We start from the raw sequence: 18,304 nt of genomic DNA, 5'->3' as shown, positions 1-18,304 counted from the left end.
TTTAGATGGGATCCAAATCCCTTTTGGACTAATTTTATTTACATGCTACCAACGCCTATGAAGAATGCTGTTGTGGGAGAGCTTTTTTTTTATGTTGGGAAATGACACGTCCCAACCCAAATATTTAAATGACACCTGGATGGCACATGCTGGCCGACATCCAAGGGTGGCGAAAGCCATGAGTTTGATTCTGTGAGGATATGAAAGCACTAGCAATTCAAAAACTATGCAAGAAACAACATTCACAACGAATACGCAACATTAAGAAGTAATAATAACAATACATTTAATTTAAGCATGCACGAAACAAGGTATTCAACAATCATGAATATGTCCAGAGCATACTACTAAACGAAGGTGCAAGAGCAAGGTAAAACAACGAGTAACAATGATCATAAAAAGAATCCATACTCAAGTGGAAAGATGCAAGGTCACTGGTAGGAAAATGCCTCGAAGCTTGGATCGTACTCTTCGTCGCTATGTCCTGAGAGGGCACAAAACAGAAAAGGTGAGTGGACCATAATTTATATTAATACTAATAATAGGAAAACCATTTTATTTTGGAACACATGAACCCCCTGTTTTGAAAACTCATATATATAATACTACACAAAGGGTTTTTTTTCCGAAAACTCTACATGCCATGTAAACGTTCATAAAATTAGTACGTAAAAAAATGTGTTCAGAAATGAATATCGCAACCTAAGGGCAAATCTGTAAAAATACATCATATTGTACTCTTTAAGGGTATCATAATCGCCAGAAGGCAGTACCTGTCCATCACCCGAAGGTGAAGCTGTACGACACTAGGTTACACCAATGAAGAAAACCATGGTCCATCACCTGAAGGTGAAGTTGTATGATTTCGGGTTACACCGGAGAAGAAGATATATAACATCACACACCGATACTAGCCCCTGGCTAGTGAAGCTGGGGGTATATCATCAATATCATTAACTCCTCATTCACCCAAAGGCAGTACCTGTCCATCACCCAAAGGTGAAGTTGTACAACACTGGGTTATGCCAGTGAAGAAAACATGGTCCATCACCCGAAGGTGAAGCTGTACGACTCTGGGTTACACTGGAGAAGAGGTATCTACATACATATCCTCAATTGTGTCCTAAGGCCATAGACATCTACATACCAGTGTTGTGTGGATGTGTTGTATGATAACCCGCTAGATAAGCACCGAAAACATACCTAAAAAACTCGTATCAAATCCAGAGTTCACAAGCTTAAAGCCTCAATTCATAAATCCATAAAATAAATCATATTCGAAAGTCATGGAATTTCATATATGAAAATCCAACCATACATAATTTTCATAAAACATAAGTCTAATAAATCATAATATTCTTTAAAAGCAATTTAAATAAATCATAAGCATGGAAATCTGTAAAATATATTATAAAACATGCTTCATTCATGAAATATGCAATGCATGCAAACCTAATATTTTATGAAAACATGCAAGTTTAGAAAGGATCCACTCACGAGTATTCCACTACTGGAGAGCCGCTCAAACTATGGTGGACTGGATCACTTCCAACCGATGCACCTAAACACAAATGAAGACCATTTAATAAAACTCTACTAAAACGGTGAAATTTAGGAAAACGAACGGCGGATTTGGGTTTAGCACGTCGAAAAACCCAAAGAGGGACCTCAGGTTCCTCACGCGCCTCCACAGGGCGGTTACCCGGAAGACCACGAACCATTGCACGTGCTGAGTTCAGTCGCCGGAAAGTTTGCAGGAAAAGTTGTTGGCGTCGTTGTCCACGACAGCGGAGCACAATACCTCTGGCAAAGGTGCGTGTGTTCCACACACCAGCCATGACGCGCATCCATGCGCAGGCCACGCACCGGCCCAAGAGGCTGGGTTAGGATTCAAGTCAGATCCAGGTTTGGTTTTGGGTTCTGGTTAAGGTTTTGGGCCAAGAGGTTTTGGCCAATCTTGATTTGGGCTTGGGTTAGGTTTAGTGGGTTGGATTTTGGGTTAGGTTTCAAGTTGGATTGAGGGTCACGGGTCGGGTTAACCCGATTCTAGGCCGTGGGTTCCGCCAGAATCTGGGTAAACCTTCCTGAGCTTTGTTCGAGCTCAAATCAACACCATTTGTAATGATTCAAAAGCCAAAATGAAGCTTAACATGAGAGGAAGAGATTCGTACCATTTTAGAGTTATGTAGTGGTTGGAGTTGGTTGGAGATTGGCTTGCAAACCATCGGGTTTTGTCGGGAAATATGGAAAATGTTTCTTGAGAAATTTTCACGTTTAAACCTTCACCAAAACCATTTTTCATTGAACTACTAAGCATTCTAAACTACTAGGGAAGAAGATCGAAGGGTAGATCAACTTACCTTCATCGAAGACAATGATGACTCATCGGGAAAACTGTTTGCACAATGACGAGAAAGAGAGAGAGTGAGGTCGGAGAGGTGAGGGAGATAAGGAAGGGTCCGAGTGGTGATGATATTGGTGTGGCGGTTGTTGTCTGTGTGTATGTAAGTATATGTGTGTGTGAGTTCACCGGAGAGGAGATGAGATGAGAGTGATGATGAGAAAGAGAAATGAGAGAGTTCTAGAGTGAGAGAGAGATAACGGGAATGAGAGGAAAAAGGGTATCATAAATGGGAAAAAGGGACACCACGTGTCAACCATGTAGAGGTACAAAGTGCGTCTATTGTTCAAAAATTGTAGAAGCTTCGTTTTAGCTCAAAACTCAATTTCAATCGAGCCTACGCGTTTGTATCGATGAGAACTATGGAAATAAAATGAATGGAAAATTATAACATGTCCAAGGATGAAAGTCAACGAAAGTCACCCTTCCCGTCAATATGGGTATTTTTGTAATTTTACTAATTATAACGCAAAGTTCAAAGCGGGTAGTTATAAGAAAAATTTCCGGTACATTAACCAATTGTATCATGACATTGATCCGATACAAAATTTCTTCGGTCTGCAAGCTTAGATTACTGATTGTCGTTATCCAATTGGGAAGAGGATTCTCTTTGGATTCATTTTGTGAGGATCCTAGGGATCCCCACATCCTAGTCGTTCATCGTATATCATACGGCCAGTTTTCGTCAGGTACTATTTGTACTTAATTTTAAATAAAAAAATGTCAAATGATTTCTAACCGCACGATGCACGATAAATGACTAAGATGTGAAGATTTCTAGGATCCCCACAATTTGGATCTGGATGATATCCAAATCCATGCAATTGATTCTACAACGGTTGTTGCTGCGCAGTGTGCCACTTGTGGTGAGCTGCTAGCAAATGTTGTAGTCCAGCTTCTCAACTTCCATGGCTAATTAATCATCCATTCTCTTTCCTACTACCTCAAAAATCATCCCTTCTTCAGTTTAATTAACATATTAACAATTTCTAATGCAAATGAAAATTAAGAAAAACGGTTTTGTTTCTAAAATTTCTCGGTGAAGAAATCGGGGGAAATGAGCTCTTTCCCAAATCAGTAATGAAAGAAAACTACCATCAAATCGTAATTCTAATTAATCAAAACTTACATAAGTTTGGAAAGAATCCTCTCTGGATCATTTCCATCCGAATTCTGAGGACCAAATAATCTCAGCCGTTCACGTAAAATTGTGCGGCTGAGATCACTCTTCCTTTTGAGCTTTGTCACTCTTTCTCTTTCTTCCCAAATAAATTCTTTGTGGTCAATAAATTACCAAATAACTAGAATAAACCTTACTTTGAGATCAATTTTGTATGATACAATTTGTAAGTGCTAATATTTTTTAATCAAATCTTGGATATTCCAATACCTTTCAATGATCAACCGATAAAAGTTCAACTGAAATAGTTATGGGCCGTCATGGACCGAGACCATAATTCGTTCCAAAACCCTTTCAATCAAAGCCCATAGAAAGTGACCCACCACTCTCTGCCTTCAGGGCGGGTGCTATCCTACAACTGAAAAAAGCACACCAAATTCTCAGAGAAGGCTCACTCCCAGAACTGGATCTGGAGTTCCCGGTACGTTTTAGCTGTTCCTTTTTCGACTTGTTTGGTTTCCGAGAAAATTCGAGGAAAACGAAATATTTGGAACAAGAATTTGTATGTTGTTTGCATGCTTTGATTCGACTCAAACAAAATGCTCTTTGTTTGGTGTTTTCCCCTGCATTTCCTCATCAAAGATTGTAACTTTTGAGCAAAAGATTGTAGCTTTAGAAAAGCATGTGATATTTCTAAGTCAATAGAAAATGTGGAATGTGCATAAATTTGAAGATTACTTAATTCATGATTTGTTGGACCTAATTGTGGCTTTAATCAAACTTAGGGTTAGAAAGGGGTTTATCAAGACTAGAGATTTAGCCTATGTACCTTTAAGGTAGCACTTGTACACTCGGTAAAAGTACTTAAGAAAAACTTTGAAGATTGTAGCTTTAGAAAAGCATGTGATGTTTCTAAGTCGATAGAAAATGTGGAATGTGCATAAATTTGAAGATTACTTAATTCATGATTAGTTGGACCTAATTGTGGCTTTAATCAAACTTAGGGTTAGAAAGGGGTTTATCAAGACTAGAGATTTAGCCTATGTACTTTTAAGATAGCAGTTGTACACTCGGTAAAGGATCCCGAAAAGTACTTAAGAAAAACTTTGAAGTTCAAAGATAAATGAAAAAAATCAGCTTAAAGGATTTTATTTACAGTATTCTATAAGGTTGCACCATTTTTAGTTGTTTACAGTATGTGAAAGTGTGGTGACGATTTGATACGTGAAAAGTGAAAGCCGGTTCTTGGTGATTTTTATGTAATGGACCTTATTTCTGTTGTCAGCTGTATATTGTCCATTGATTTAAAATGCTTTGATGGAGTAATTGTTGAGTTTGGCTTAGTTTGTTGCAGTCTTTATACTCTTAAGTTGTGGAATTGCTTATTGATTTACAATTGATTCCTTTTAGTCAACTTTTTCTAACTTTTGAAAACTTCATCTGAAGATTTTTCCCCAATATTTTGTATTCAGTAATAATGTGGAAGCACGGAAACAAATCAAAGGCATGGAATGGGCCTCAAAACCGATGGGTCGCATTTCTCGCAGTATGTTTTACATTAGTTTTTCTAGTTTTCATATTGTCAGCTGGCAACACCGTCCCAAAGACCAGTTCATTACTTGGACTTCCAGAGGAAAAGTGGAATAGCTATGAGTCAGTGGTGCGGTTTTCTCCAACCTTAGAGTTTCCAAATGGAACAGAAATAATATGGCAAATACCAGATTCGCCTAAAGCAGTTCTTTTTCTGGCGCATGGTTGCGGAGGTAGAGCTCCTCATTTTTGGGATAAATCTTCTCACTGCCCTGACTGCATTGGTTTGCCAGAGGAAAGGCTAATTGCTCTTAATTCTCTTGCCCGAAAGTTTGCTGTCATTACCATATCAAGTGTGGGGACATGCTGGACTATGGGGAAGGAGCTAATTAGAGTTAAAGATATTATCAGATGGTGGGTTGAGAAAAACAAGCTTGAAAAGCTTCCTCTTGTTGCTATGGGGGCCTCTTCTGGGGGATACTTTGTTTCTGTGCTTGCCACTGTGTTGAAGTTCAATAGTATTGCAATCATGATTGCCGAAGGGGTGTTTGATCGAGTCAAAATAGAAGAGAGCTATCCCCCAACCCTTTTCATGCACATGCCCAAAGATATAGTTAGGCAGCAAAAGATTGATGAGTACATGAAAGTTTTGAGGAATAAAGGTGTTGATGTTGCAGAGCTCAAATGCATGGAGTTCCCCTTGTCGCCACATCTCTTAGCTGATAGAATCCCAGGTCTTGATCAGTCTGTTTCTGCTAAGTTGTTTGAACTCTTCCGGCAAAAGGGTTTTATCGATGAGAATGGATATATGAAGAATGATGGCCGTAGAACACATTGGAAAGAAGCTGTGAGAGAGAGTAAAATTATTTCTCTAGACAAGCATCTGGCCCATTACATCCAAGAGGAGTTAAATCTTGCATTTGCGTACCATGAAATGACCAGCTTGCACTCTGACAGGATGTTTAAATGGTTTGAATCTCATATGAGGTAACCGCTTGCCAAATTCTCCCTTGCTTTGCCTGATTTGGTGGATCTGGCCCCAGCTTTGAAGTAATTTCAGTGCATGGCTTAGCACCAGCTTTTTGTTCGGTACTTGTTGCGGAAGGGATTTGAAAAGACATATCTTCAATTGTTCTTTTGGATCGAATCCGAAATCAATTGATTAGTTGTGAAGAAAAGGTTACGTTGAATTGGATGATATGCTCGACAAGCTTGAAGGTTGCACGATGAAGAGTGTACATGATAGATATACAGTATCTGTTAGGTCAACTGTAAACTTGGCTGCCCAATGTAAGTGTAAATTAATCTTCCTATTACATCATTTGGAAGTAATAAAGAATTATAAAAGTAGTTTTCTGTTCAATAAGATATTTGCTGGGATTCCAACATTTGTTAAGTTTTAGATGTGTAGATCTCTCATTCACTTTGATCCTCTTTTCCTCTTATCTGAACAACGGATAACCAGTGGGAAAATAAGAGCATAAAAACTCGATAGCTGTTCTGTATTACTGTACCCTGGTTGATCTTGAATGTCATTTGATTTACTCACCGTGTAATCACAAGCATGAGATAGAGATGATCACCTATTTCTAGTTGTTCATGGAGAATTAGGGCCTGTTTGGGACTACTTTTGTAGGAAGTACTTTTGCTCGTTCTTTTGCTATATGTGCTTTGTTATAAACACGTTGAAATTTTTATTAAACATCCAAAGAAAATTATTATGTGCATGTTGCAACTAATGCTTGTTGTACCGAGGGAACATGTTTAGCGTTCAAATCATAGTGTCCATCTTTGTATATTGAGGCATTAGAAAGGTCTTCTGAAGCTTACCAGGAGGACCATAGAAACAGATGCATCTTTGGACAGGCATCCCGTAGGTTGCATAAGGAAATATCAGAAGCACAACACTTCTAAGTAAATAGAAGATGGCATTTAGTTGTCTTGTCCCCTAGAGGATTTAAAAACTTACATACACTTTCTAGGTTGGACAATGGATGATAACTCAACTGCTATCGTAAAATATTTGCTACAAGTATCACATTGCAGTTAATTGTATGTACACTTAAAACTTTGCTCATGACATACAAAGTATTTTAACTGTCGAGTTTACTTATTTCTCTATTTTCTCTCTGTGTTGTCTCCCGCCCCCTCCCGCCTCCCCGCTCCTCGCTCCTCTTCCTCCACCCCTTCCCCAATCTTGACGGGAAAACTTTACGTGCACGGTTCCATGGGCCGTTCATCTCTCTCTCTCTCTCTCTCTCTCTCTCTCTCTCTCTCATCAAACAAACACTATTAGATTTAAGGTAGTGGGTGAGTTAGAGTACACTGTTATGGGGTAGGAAATTCAAAATATGTGGACAACAATGGTGCCACTTTTGTTTTTTGGCCCTTTAACGTATACCATATATTTCCTTTTTGTTAGTTTGGTAGGTATCCATTTATTATGATATTTAATCCTTCATTGTACTATTAAGTACATTTAATACATTAAGCTTGCTTTGAGTTTGGTGCATTTAACTCAAATTTCAATTATATATGATCTTTGTCACCCATTTGGCTCACACAAAGTTTTGTGTTGTTTGTATTGTGTGCTTTTTTACTTAATTATGTACCATAATATTTGCTTTAACTTGGGCTACACATTTGACCAAGACTAGCTTTTGTAATGTTTTGTTTGTGAATTAATGAATTGTGATTTGGTTCAAAGAGGACTTATATGGCACGAGTATACTGCAAATGTGGCATCGCGTAGCAATGAAATAACAATTTATGTAACCTTTTGCCCACATATTCTTATTTAATTGGCACAGGACGCCATGGTGTACCTATGCCATTCCCCTAGTTCAAATACTTTTTGCTTAGTTTAGCGGATGTGTTCTACTATTAAACATTATATTATGCTGAGAAAAGTTTAAACATGACATTTAAGAGGGGACCAAGCAAAGCTATATCTCATCAATCTTTTTGGCCTTAACAACAGTAATTCCCATTCAATTGCCTTTATCCCAAGTTATTAGTTATCCCATCTTTAACCTCCTCAATCAAAAGTGGAGTTGGTGATATAATTTTTGTTTGACAAAACAGTATTCTAATATAACCAGTTGGTGGAGGGGGATTTGAACTCAGGTGACCTGACTAGCTGGCCTAACTCACGTATGCAACTTAGTGATTGTGCAAGATTCAAAGTTTTGTTATATTTCTTCTCCCTGTTACAGTTTCCTGGCAGTTTTATTTCTGCTATGTTCTTGTGCTTGCGTTTTCATCTTCTACAGACATCCTTTGGGTATGTTAGCATGCCAGTTAAAATGTCATTAAGATTAGGAAACTGATTATAACTAAGAGATTTCATGCTTTTACTCAACAAAAAATACTCCGTACTGATAGTTTAAGACGGTGGTCCTCACATATTTTCTTTTCTGCAACATGAAAGACGAATTCGGGGGTATGAGCTGCAGAGGTAGTACTATGGTTTTATTAACATGTAATTTTTACCTGAACTTCATCTACTTTCCATAAATTAAACACTGTCATGTCGTTTTCACATTAATTATCTAAAGTTTGGGATTCGTTTTAGCACTTGTAGTACTGTTGCCTCTATTTATGCTGCATGAGATATGAATATAAATCTTGAATTATATTTAATTAAAAATGAATTAAGATGATATAAAATAAGAATTAAATAAATTTAAACCAAAGTATGCATCATCTTAACATGCTGTAGCACTGCAAATTTGATTAGAAACTAAGAACGTAACGTTCAAGAACAATAACAAGCACACACTCTGAAGCCTCTCTAAGTAGTCTTAGATTGAAGTATTTAAACAACTCATAAAGATTAACTTTGAAATTTAATTAAATGAAAGCAAATGATGGTTGTAATTGAGATCAGGCTCTTGGCTTGAGTTTTCCTTCGTTGGCAAGCTTGAAAACGCGGGCTTGAGTCGCTGCAGCCTTGTTCGATCCCAGTGCTCTGACGAAGCTGTCCCTGACTTGGTTGGTGGTGAAGTGGAACCTGTTATCCACCATGGCATTCAGCAAGGCAGCAGTTCCTTGTCTGTAGAGCTCTCCTAGCCCGTCGGTGCGGGTGTTTGAAAGGGCCTGTGGGAGGCTCATGGTGCCGGATCCGATCCCTGGAAGACTAGACACACCAAAAGAGTGGCCCAAGTTTCCCCACCAGCCCAACAGACCCCATATCAGTGTTGGGTGGCTCCTCCAGTAGCTGCAAAACATGGTAACAATTTTTGTTATTAGAGATGGAAGTGAAGTTATGCTTATGTAACATTTTTGTATGTGATCATCTTATTATCTACAATATTTGGTACATTTTCAATATTTAGTTGATATTTAATCGAATTTTCAACCAAATATCAGTAATGTGCCAAATACTGTAGTTTGATATTCGTTACCAGCTAATCACTGCGTATTATGTAAATCAGTTACTTACTTGCATGTGAAGGGTGGAAGGGAGTTGGGGTCAGGAAGAAAAGGTGGAGTGGGAATAGTTGGGGTGTTCGGGTCGGTTGGTGGGGTTCCAATGACTGGGATTGGGGGGCTCACAATGACTGGGGTGGGAGGGGTACCGATTATTGGTGTGGTTGGGGGGCTGCCGCCATAAGTTGGTGGCGGAGAGTGGTAGTAACCACCACCGCTTGGAGTGGATGGAGTAGGGTTGTGGTGTGCTGGTGGGGTGCCACAGTTGGAAGGTGGTGATGGTGTAGGGTTGTGGCTTCCGCCACCTCCATGAGACCTGTGAGAGCCGCCACCGTGTGATGGTGGGCGGGAAGGAGTTCCGTGTGAACCTGCATTAGTAGGAGAGATCATGAGAACACATATTAGTGCATGCTATGACATAATATCAACTGAGAGAGAGAGAGAGAGAGAGACCTCCAGGGGTGCTGCCGGAGTGGGGGTCTGGTGGAGAGTAGTAGGTCTTCTGGTCTTGAACAGCGGAGGACATGACAGGGATGATCAAGTTCTGAGAGAGCAACCCAGCAACCAAAGTCCATAGGAACAAAGAGGCTGCATTGCTTCTCACTCTCCCCATTTTTGTCTAGTTACTTTGAAGAGCAAGAAATTAGGGAAAAGCAGAAGGAACGAAGGATGGTGCAGTAACTGTAGGGAGGGGAAAGAGGGTGAATATATAAGGGTAGATAGGGGAGAAGTTAATATTAGCAGGTGAAGGAGTATTGTGGTTAGTTGATGTGTTGCAGGTGCATTTACTCCTATTTACTCTCGTGTTTCTTACACACATGGTATCAACTTCTCAAGTTGCTAGCTTAGGCTTTTGAGATGCATACCATAATCTATCACTCACTCACTAACTCACTCACTCACCCACTCACTCACTCACGGGCAATGACATAATATTGGTTATGATCTGGACAAATTATATCAGTTGGACTAGAGAGCTAATTGCTTTTATCTTTCTTTACATGATATTATATTTGTTCCAAGAAGAAGCATACATCTTGTGTAAACTGTAAAAGATTAAGTACTGCTGAGAAAGAACATAAAGGAGACACAGGTTTTTGGTTGAATTTTGGATGATTTCCATTGATCTGAGTACATGGTATTTATACAGTTTTTATAAAGGCTTTACAACCGTTGACAATTTGCACAAGGAAAGATTCCACAACTTTACGTAAATCAGGTAGCTTAATAAGGTAAATGAATGTGATTACGAAATCATCTGTTGGACAGATAATTTCGTGGCCTGATGAGCATGATTCTCTCCATATCAAACTGGAGAATTTCCATGACATGAGTACACTATCATGAAGCGTCTTGTGTCACTGATACAATGATACTAGTAAGTTTCTTTTCATATGACATTATATGATTAACATAAGAAGTCACAGCAGTAGTATACCTGTGCCAACTTTACATGTGCCACATGAAAGTTGTTCTCCTTCAGCTGGCTTGTTTATGAATTCAAACGATATTCTTATCTAATATAAATTAGGTTGAGCGAGATTTGAACGTAGGTGCAACAGACGAGCACATTGCTCTAACCTCCTTAGCTATCCCCTAATATGCTGCAGTGTCTTACTTTGCTATTTAAGATTAAAAATAAAACCCTGGATAGAACCTGAACCCAGTTTGAGTTAATCTCCAAAATCAATTCATCAATTTCCAATGTCATTGTCCTAGTATAAAAAACTTGAACTAGGATAAGTTCATCCTGGTCCATATTCAACGTGAATGGATTCTGTGTTAAATCTAAGATTATGTATTTAATTACAATTTGGTCTATGAAGTTGCTTCAGAACGAGTGGAGCTCTACCCATAAATTCATGTAAATTGCGATGGGCCACTTGAAAGATTTCTAAAGTGCTTTTCACATCCATCTCTACCATTTTCATGTTTGTGAGCTGGAAAATTGGAAACCATTCAATTCATTTGCATGAAGATCTTTGTGATGTTGTTGGATAAGGAAATTAAAACTGGACCAACACCTTGTCGGGTATCACATTTTTGAAGACTCGGTCATGGTTTCATGCAAATTCCCCACTTTGGTCCGCATATAAATTTGCAGCTAGCTAGCTCAACACATTGCGGTGGATGTTGTAGCTAGGAAAATATGTATGTTAAAGGTATGGTACATAATATTTTTTTCAACAAGTATGGTACATGTGTGTAACAGATGACAATGACTAAAATTGTGTGTGTGAGAGAGAGAGAGAGAGAGAGAGAGAGAGAGAGAGATAAAGTGGGTTCTGTCTCAAACTTAATGAGATCTACAGAGAAGTAGGTGAGATTGCACAAATGTGTTGGGAGGGGGGAGTAAAGAAGACAGCAAAGTAGGGTATTGTTTGGAATTGGATCCTCTCCTGAGTAGGAGATTAGGATCCTCTTGATCCAATAACACGGACCGTTGAATTTTAATCCAACGGCTACAAATATGGGGTCCATCTAAAAGTTATAATAATTGTAGTCGTTAGATCAAAATTCAATAGCTCGTGTTAGTGGGTCAGGAGGATCATGATCTCCTGCTAAGGCGAGGATCCAATTCCATATTGTTTTAGGGTTTTGCAAATGAATTGCTTTTTCAAGTTTAAAATCCACCTTTGACCATAAAATGTTTAAGGAAAACTAATGAAAATGGTTTGAAAGTTTTGAGTTTTAACGATAAGAACAAAATAAAAGGTAAAGCGAATAGTACTAGGATTGATTTTTTAGTGTAAAAATGTGGTTTTTCGTTAAAGTGAACAGTAATGTAAGATTTTCGTTAAAATTCCATTAAGTTTAAGCACATGGAAGAACAAGAACGAAAATTCTATTATGCGTTTGATCTTGGTCATTGAGGAGAAATTTTTAGTTGTGACGGGAATACGGATGGTATACCATGTGTTTTTATGTAAGTGATGGAAAATTTTTAATTTTTAAGTTATTAACCTTTTAACACACATATCTTACCATTTATATAGAAACACGTGGTGTACCGTCTCGTGTGACGATCACACTGAAAAATCTCTCGTCATTGAGAGTAATGAGATTTTATCTCAAGTTTTCAACCAAAGTTTGATGGCCGTGTAAGAGGAGAGATTTTTTGTTTGATCGGCACACAAGGTGGTATACCACGTATCACTAAACAAATGGTGGGGTATGTGTGTTAAAAAGTTAATAACTTAAAAAATTAAATTTTCTACCATTTACATAAAAACACATGATATATCACTCGTGTTTCCGTCGTGATAAAAAATTTCTCGTGTAAGAGAGACAGCTTGGTCAATGAGGATTCTGAGTTGTCACACATTTAGAGAAGGGTAACAGTGAACTGTGAAGAGCCCCAAGTTAAATTTAGTAGCAGTGATGGATAAATGGCAAGGCCTATGAAGCTAGCTAGTAGCTACTACCTTAGCTAGAAACTGTATGAGCTTTCATGTGAATTGAAATAGTAATAGGGTTTTTGGTGGCAGTTGAAAGCATTAATCCCATAAAACTCTTCTAGCTATTTCAACACCTCTGGTTGGTTTTGCCTCACACTTTGACTCCCAATGGCATTTTTTAGCCATCAAAGCCCAAATTTATGATTGTTTATTTCATGTGGGAAAATACTACAAAACTTCTGTCTCTCCTTCTAGGAGACTATATTCTCGTATGATAAGGCTCTACATAATGAAATGGGTTGGCAAACAAGTTTGGGCGAGATAAACTTTACTAACGTTGTCTGAATAGAGCAACTTTCACACTAACAAGATCAAAATACAAGGTAATTTTTGTAAGAAATTTCCTACATGTGACAGGAGTCGGACACTCATGCCGAATTTCAAATGAGTCAAAGAACAATGGGTTTGACCAATGCTAACAATATAACAATCAAGATTAATGACATAACCTAATCATTCTAAATTAAAAGACTAATTTGCTACGTTGTAAAATCAGTTTTTCTTGACCCAGACCTTTCCTAGAATTCCCATTACGATCCCATTTGGTTTTCTTGGGAGAGGAGAGGGGGTTTCATTGTCCCTCTAGTATACAAGTGATACTTCTTTGGAGTTTTCTAGCAGCAGAGAGAGAGAGAGAGAGAGAGAGAGAGAGAGAGAGAGAGAGAGAGAGAGCCCTTGGCTGCAGCTATTATAAATAAACTCAGGTCCCAATTCGTTTTTGCTACGGAAATATGAATTTACTGCTGCTTCTTCTGTTCTGTGTGCAAAAGTCCAAAACTCTGAATCCCTTCAAATAAATGTGGTTAATAATTTGGGAAAAGGATTCAGTGAATCAATCAATCATATCCGTTCATCATATCTGTTCATCGTATATTATGCAGTCAGTTTTCGTTAAGTACTATTTATATTATTTTTTAAATATTAAATTTAAAATAATTTCTAACTGCACGATATACGATGAACGAACATGATTGATTGATTCATCGAATCTCCACAAAAAGAATCTGGAGAAAATCCTTTTCCAATAATTTGTACCAGCAACTGCTACAACAACTGCACCCTCTCAAACTACATATTTGGATCTCCTCAAAACATATGTATGTGTATGCATAGCATGGATGGGTTCTTGGTTTCGAATGTACTCAAAACCTTATTTACTAGCTACTGTACTACCACTATGGCTACATGATCAATGAAGGATCGATACTTATGTTTTCAAATTGAATCTGAATCACTGATCATGTCGGATCTTGCAAGAATGCGTAACTCATATTCATAATGTGTCAACATAAGCATTTTTCTAAGAACGTAAATCTAGAAAGAGAAAATTTCCTTCGGTTTATATACACTAGCCTTCATGCACGCTCTTATAAGCGTGCAAAAGATATTTTTTGAATTACGGCAAGTTAGGCACGACTTACATATTTTAGATGTATTTATACGCCTGAATTGCTTCAATATTTTTTTTTATGACAAAAAGAAAGTCAAATATTTGGACTAATTACAATGAGAATTAAAGGGAAATTAGAACAAAAAGTAGAGAAAAAAAATTGTTGAAAAAATAATTATTTGACAACTAATTGAATCACATTACTATGTGCGTGCGGAAAACCTTTTTTATAACCAACGCTACACACTTCTTAAGATGTTTTGAACATGTTTAAAAATAGAGAAAATAATATTTAATAAACAATTGATTGAATCACTTTATTGCTAACTCATTGTGAGACTAAGCTCACCTCCTCCCCCTTAGTGTAAATAATGTGGTTTGTTCAAAAAAAAAAAAAAACAATCATTTGACAACTAATTCAATCACATTATTATATGTGTGCGAAAGACCATTTTTATAACCGGCACTACCTGTCTCTTAAGATGTTTTAAACGTTTTTAAAAATAGAGAAAATAATATTTAATAAACAACTAATTGAACCACATTATTGCTAGATCATTGTGAGACTAAGCTCACCCCCTTCCCCGTGTAGATAATATTGTTTATTAAAAATAAAAAATCATTTGATAACTAATTGAATCACATTATTATGCATGTGTGAAAGACTTTTTTTATTGAATCACATTATTGTTAGCGTATTGTGAGGTACTAATTATAAAATAAATAAATAAACCATTGTACAAAAAAAATAAGAGTGATGTTAGACCCACCCCATTGTTCTATTTTCACACTGACCTTATTATCCCACCCACCATAAAAAATTAAAAACTTAACATTTTATTTCCCCACCCACTGTTATTCCTAAAATAACATTTAAACACCACACCTCCAAGAACTAACTTTGCACCAAAATCAAGATTGCAAATCTAACAAACCCAGAAATTAACTTATCTTGTGAAAAATTAAAAAGGGTGAAAATTTACAACCTTGAGAGCCACATAGTCATTGGTTTTGTTGGAGTCAGATGCGAATACAACCAATCTTGTTTTATTCAAATAAAAATGAACCCTAGCTCAAATATTGATTAATTCCAAAATTAATTTGAATAAAAAATTGACAGTGGAAGCAAATAGAAATCATAAATAGACAAAGGTTAAAATGGGATATTGGGTGGGGACTGGATCCGCTTTTTCAGTGATGCAATTTGGATTGTAGGTGACATAAGATTTGGGTTGGGGAAGAGAGAGGGAGGTCGAAAGAGAGGGAGAGATTCGAATGATTTGAGACTGGTTTCCGAGATAGAGACAGGAAGAAACAATGTAACGGTTGGTGGAGAAGCCGAGAAGAGAGAGAATGGAGAAGGGAGAGACGGTAGGGGAGATAAATATGTAGGGATTTATAAGTCTTTTCCTATAAGGATATACATGTCTTTGAAATTTTTATTAAAATATGGGTGGAAAAATAGGACAATGAGGTGGGTTTAGTAGCTCTCAAAAAATAATTATTTAAAAACACTGTTTATATGACAAAAAATACCTCTGCATTATTTGATGCATTATATTGGGTTACTTTTGAACATTTTTGTCCAAAAACTTTTGGTGAAGCCGTGACACCAAATTGGGGCGCTGGCTTTATATGCACAGAAGATTAACCTATCTTATCTTCCATATTGGAGGATCATACATTTCTGCATAGCTAACAAATGGGTTATATTATATCATTTTGTGGTGTGCGTGTATATATGATCCACAAATTTTAGGAATAATATTCCACACATGGATCCACAAACGTGGTCCCTAACATTTCCGTGGTTAATTTATGCATGAGGCATGCCCTTCGCATGATGATAAATAGCGTTGGTTTGACCACTCTTTGCTGCGTACATATAATACGCCATATATACACAAATGAAACTAGTTACTAAATTATATTGATTAGGGAGGAGACATTAAAAAGCCAATAAAGGGGCACTAAGTTGCATTGTGTATTGCTTATTGTTGGTTTTGTGTCTCTCAAATTCTATTTTTAAGTAAAAGTTTGTAACAAGTTTGATTTATGCATTAATCCGACATTATTGTGAAGTAGTTTTAATGTGGAAAGTTCCAGTGTCTCTTCTTATGGTTTTCTTAATATTGTTATTAACTACAAGGAAATACTTCATAGAAATCAAGAAATATGCAGACTAAGAAAGCTTGAAGAAGAAGAAACTGAAGAATCTCTCAATATATTTTTGTAACTGTTTTTGTTATACACCGACCTTACCAAAATACAAGAGGAAAGTAACTATTTATACTACTCTATATGTGCACATGTTCTGCACATGTACAATGATGACCTGGCATATTATTTACTTATCCAATACCCCCCCTCAATCTTAGCTTGGATAACCAAGCTTAAGATTGAAACAGTGACGAAGAAAATCGGGACCATGAAGACCTTTGGTGAGCACATCGGCAATCTGAGCTTTAGTACACACATATTCAACAGATAAGTCACCTTTGTGAACTCGTTCACGGACAAAGTGAAAATCCGTTTCCAAGTGCTTGATTCGAGAGTGTTGAACTGGATTTAAACTCAAAGCAATTGCAGATTGGTTATCACAATAGATCACTGGAGGAGAAAACAAATATTCATGTAAATCCTTAAGGATTAATCTGATCCAAGCAATGTCAGCAGTAGTATGAGCCAAAGCACGATATTCAGCCTCGGTGGAACTCCGAGAAACAGAAGATTGTTTCTTGGACTGCCACGAAATCGGATTATCTCCTAAATAAACAACATAACCAGTGAGTGAACGCCGAGTATTCAAATCGGCAGCCCAATCAGAGTCACTGTAGGCTTTTAACTGCATAGAACTTCCAGAAGTGTATGTCAAACCACAATGAATTGTGCCCTGGAGAAATCTCAGAATTCTTTTCACCATTCCAAAATGTACATCAGTAGGGGCACTCATATATTGACAAACAGTATTGACAGCAAAGGCGATATCGGGACGAGTAAAGGTCAAGTACTGTAAGGCTCCAACTAAACTCCGATATAAGGTAGGATCAGGAAGCAAGTTACCTGCAGTAGTCAAGATTTGATTATGTGGTTGGCAAGGAGTTGAACATGACTTACAATCATCCATCCCAGCTTTATGGAGAAGATCTTTGACATACTTGGCTTGACTAATGAACAAATCTCCATTCGGCTTATATATGACCTGAAGACCAAGAAAATAAGCTAATCTGCCCATGTCCTTAAGATCAAAAACCTCACTGAGAGTAGTAATCACAGACTGAATCAATGAAGTACTAGAACCTGTGAGTATGATGTCATCGACATAAAGGAGTAAAATAACCATATGAACCCCATCGGTCTTCACAAACAAACTTGAATCGGATAGAGAAGCTTCAAAACCAATGGCTTGCAGAAAACTAGTAAACTTCTCATTCCAGGCTCGAGGAGCTTGTTTCAAGCCATATAAAGATTTGACCAGTTTACAAACATGTGTGGGCAACTGAGAATTAACAAAACCTTGAGGTTGTTTCATATAAACCTCCTCTTGTAACTCACCATGAAGAAAAGCATTCTTGATGTCTAATTGACGAAGATCCCACTTATGTATAGCTGCTAAAGATAAAATCAACCGGACAGTAGTATGGCGAACAACAGGATTGAAAGTCTCGGTATAATCGAGACCTTTTTCTTGGCTAAAACCTTGAGCAACAAGCCTAGCCTTATATCGAGATATGGAACCATCACTATTCCTTTTAACTTTGTATACCCATTTACTGCCTATAACATTTTTATCACAAGGAGCAGGAACAAGAACCCAGGTACCTTGAGTTTGAAGAGCATCAAACTCTTCCTGCATCGCCACTTGCCACTGTGGGATTTGAGATGCGTGTTTGAAAGTAGACGGTTCTGAAACATCCAGAATATCAGCAACAAAGGTGAAACCCCCTGAGAAATGATCATCATCCTCAAGAGTC

General features: G+C 37.5%; 2 protein-coding genes across 2 annotated transcripts; one reads left to right on the top strand and one right to left on the bottom strand.

Annotated features, from left to right (window-relative positions):
* The first annotated feature begins 3,903 nt into the window (after positions 1-3,903).
* On the top strand, positions 3,904-6,447 carry LOC103443205 (uncharacterized). The gene is made up of 2 exons (XM_008382006.4): positions 3,904-4,002; positions 4,994-6,447. Exon 2 carries the CDS (start codon positions 4,999-5,001, stop codon positions 6,040-6,042), a length of 1,044 nt encoding a protein of 347 aa, XP_008380228.1. The 5' UTR covers positions 3,904-4,002; positions 4,994-4,998; the 3' UTR covers positions 6,043-6,447.
* A 2,302-nt stretch (positions 6,448-8,749) lies between these two features.
* Positions 8,750-10,186, bottom strand: LOC103443204 (protodermal factor 1-like). Its single transcript, XM_008382004.4, has 3 exons — positions 9,936-10,186; positions 9,496-9,850; positions 8,750-9,270 (listed from the first exon to the last, which is right to left on the bottom strand). Exons 1-3 carry the CDS (start codon positions 10,093-10,095, stop codon positions 8,937-8,939), a joined length of 849 nt encoding a protein of 282 aa, XP_008380226.1. The 5' UTR covers positions 10,096-10,186; the 3' UTR covers positions 8,750-8,936.
* Between the last annotated feature and the right edge of the window lie 8,118 nt (positions 10,187-18,304).

Source organism: Malus domestica, chromosome 09, assembly GCF_042453785.1.
Source record: "Malus domestica chromosome 09, GDT2T_hap1".
NCBI classification, from domain to species: domain Eukaryota; kingdom Viridiplantae; phylum Streptophyta; class Magnoliopsida; order Rosales; family Rosaceae; genus Malus; species Malus domestica.
This window is presented reverse-complemented; position numbering and strand designations above follow the sequence as displayed.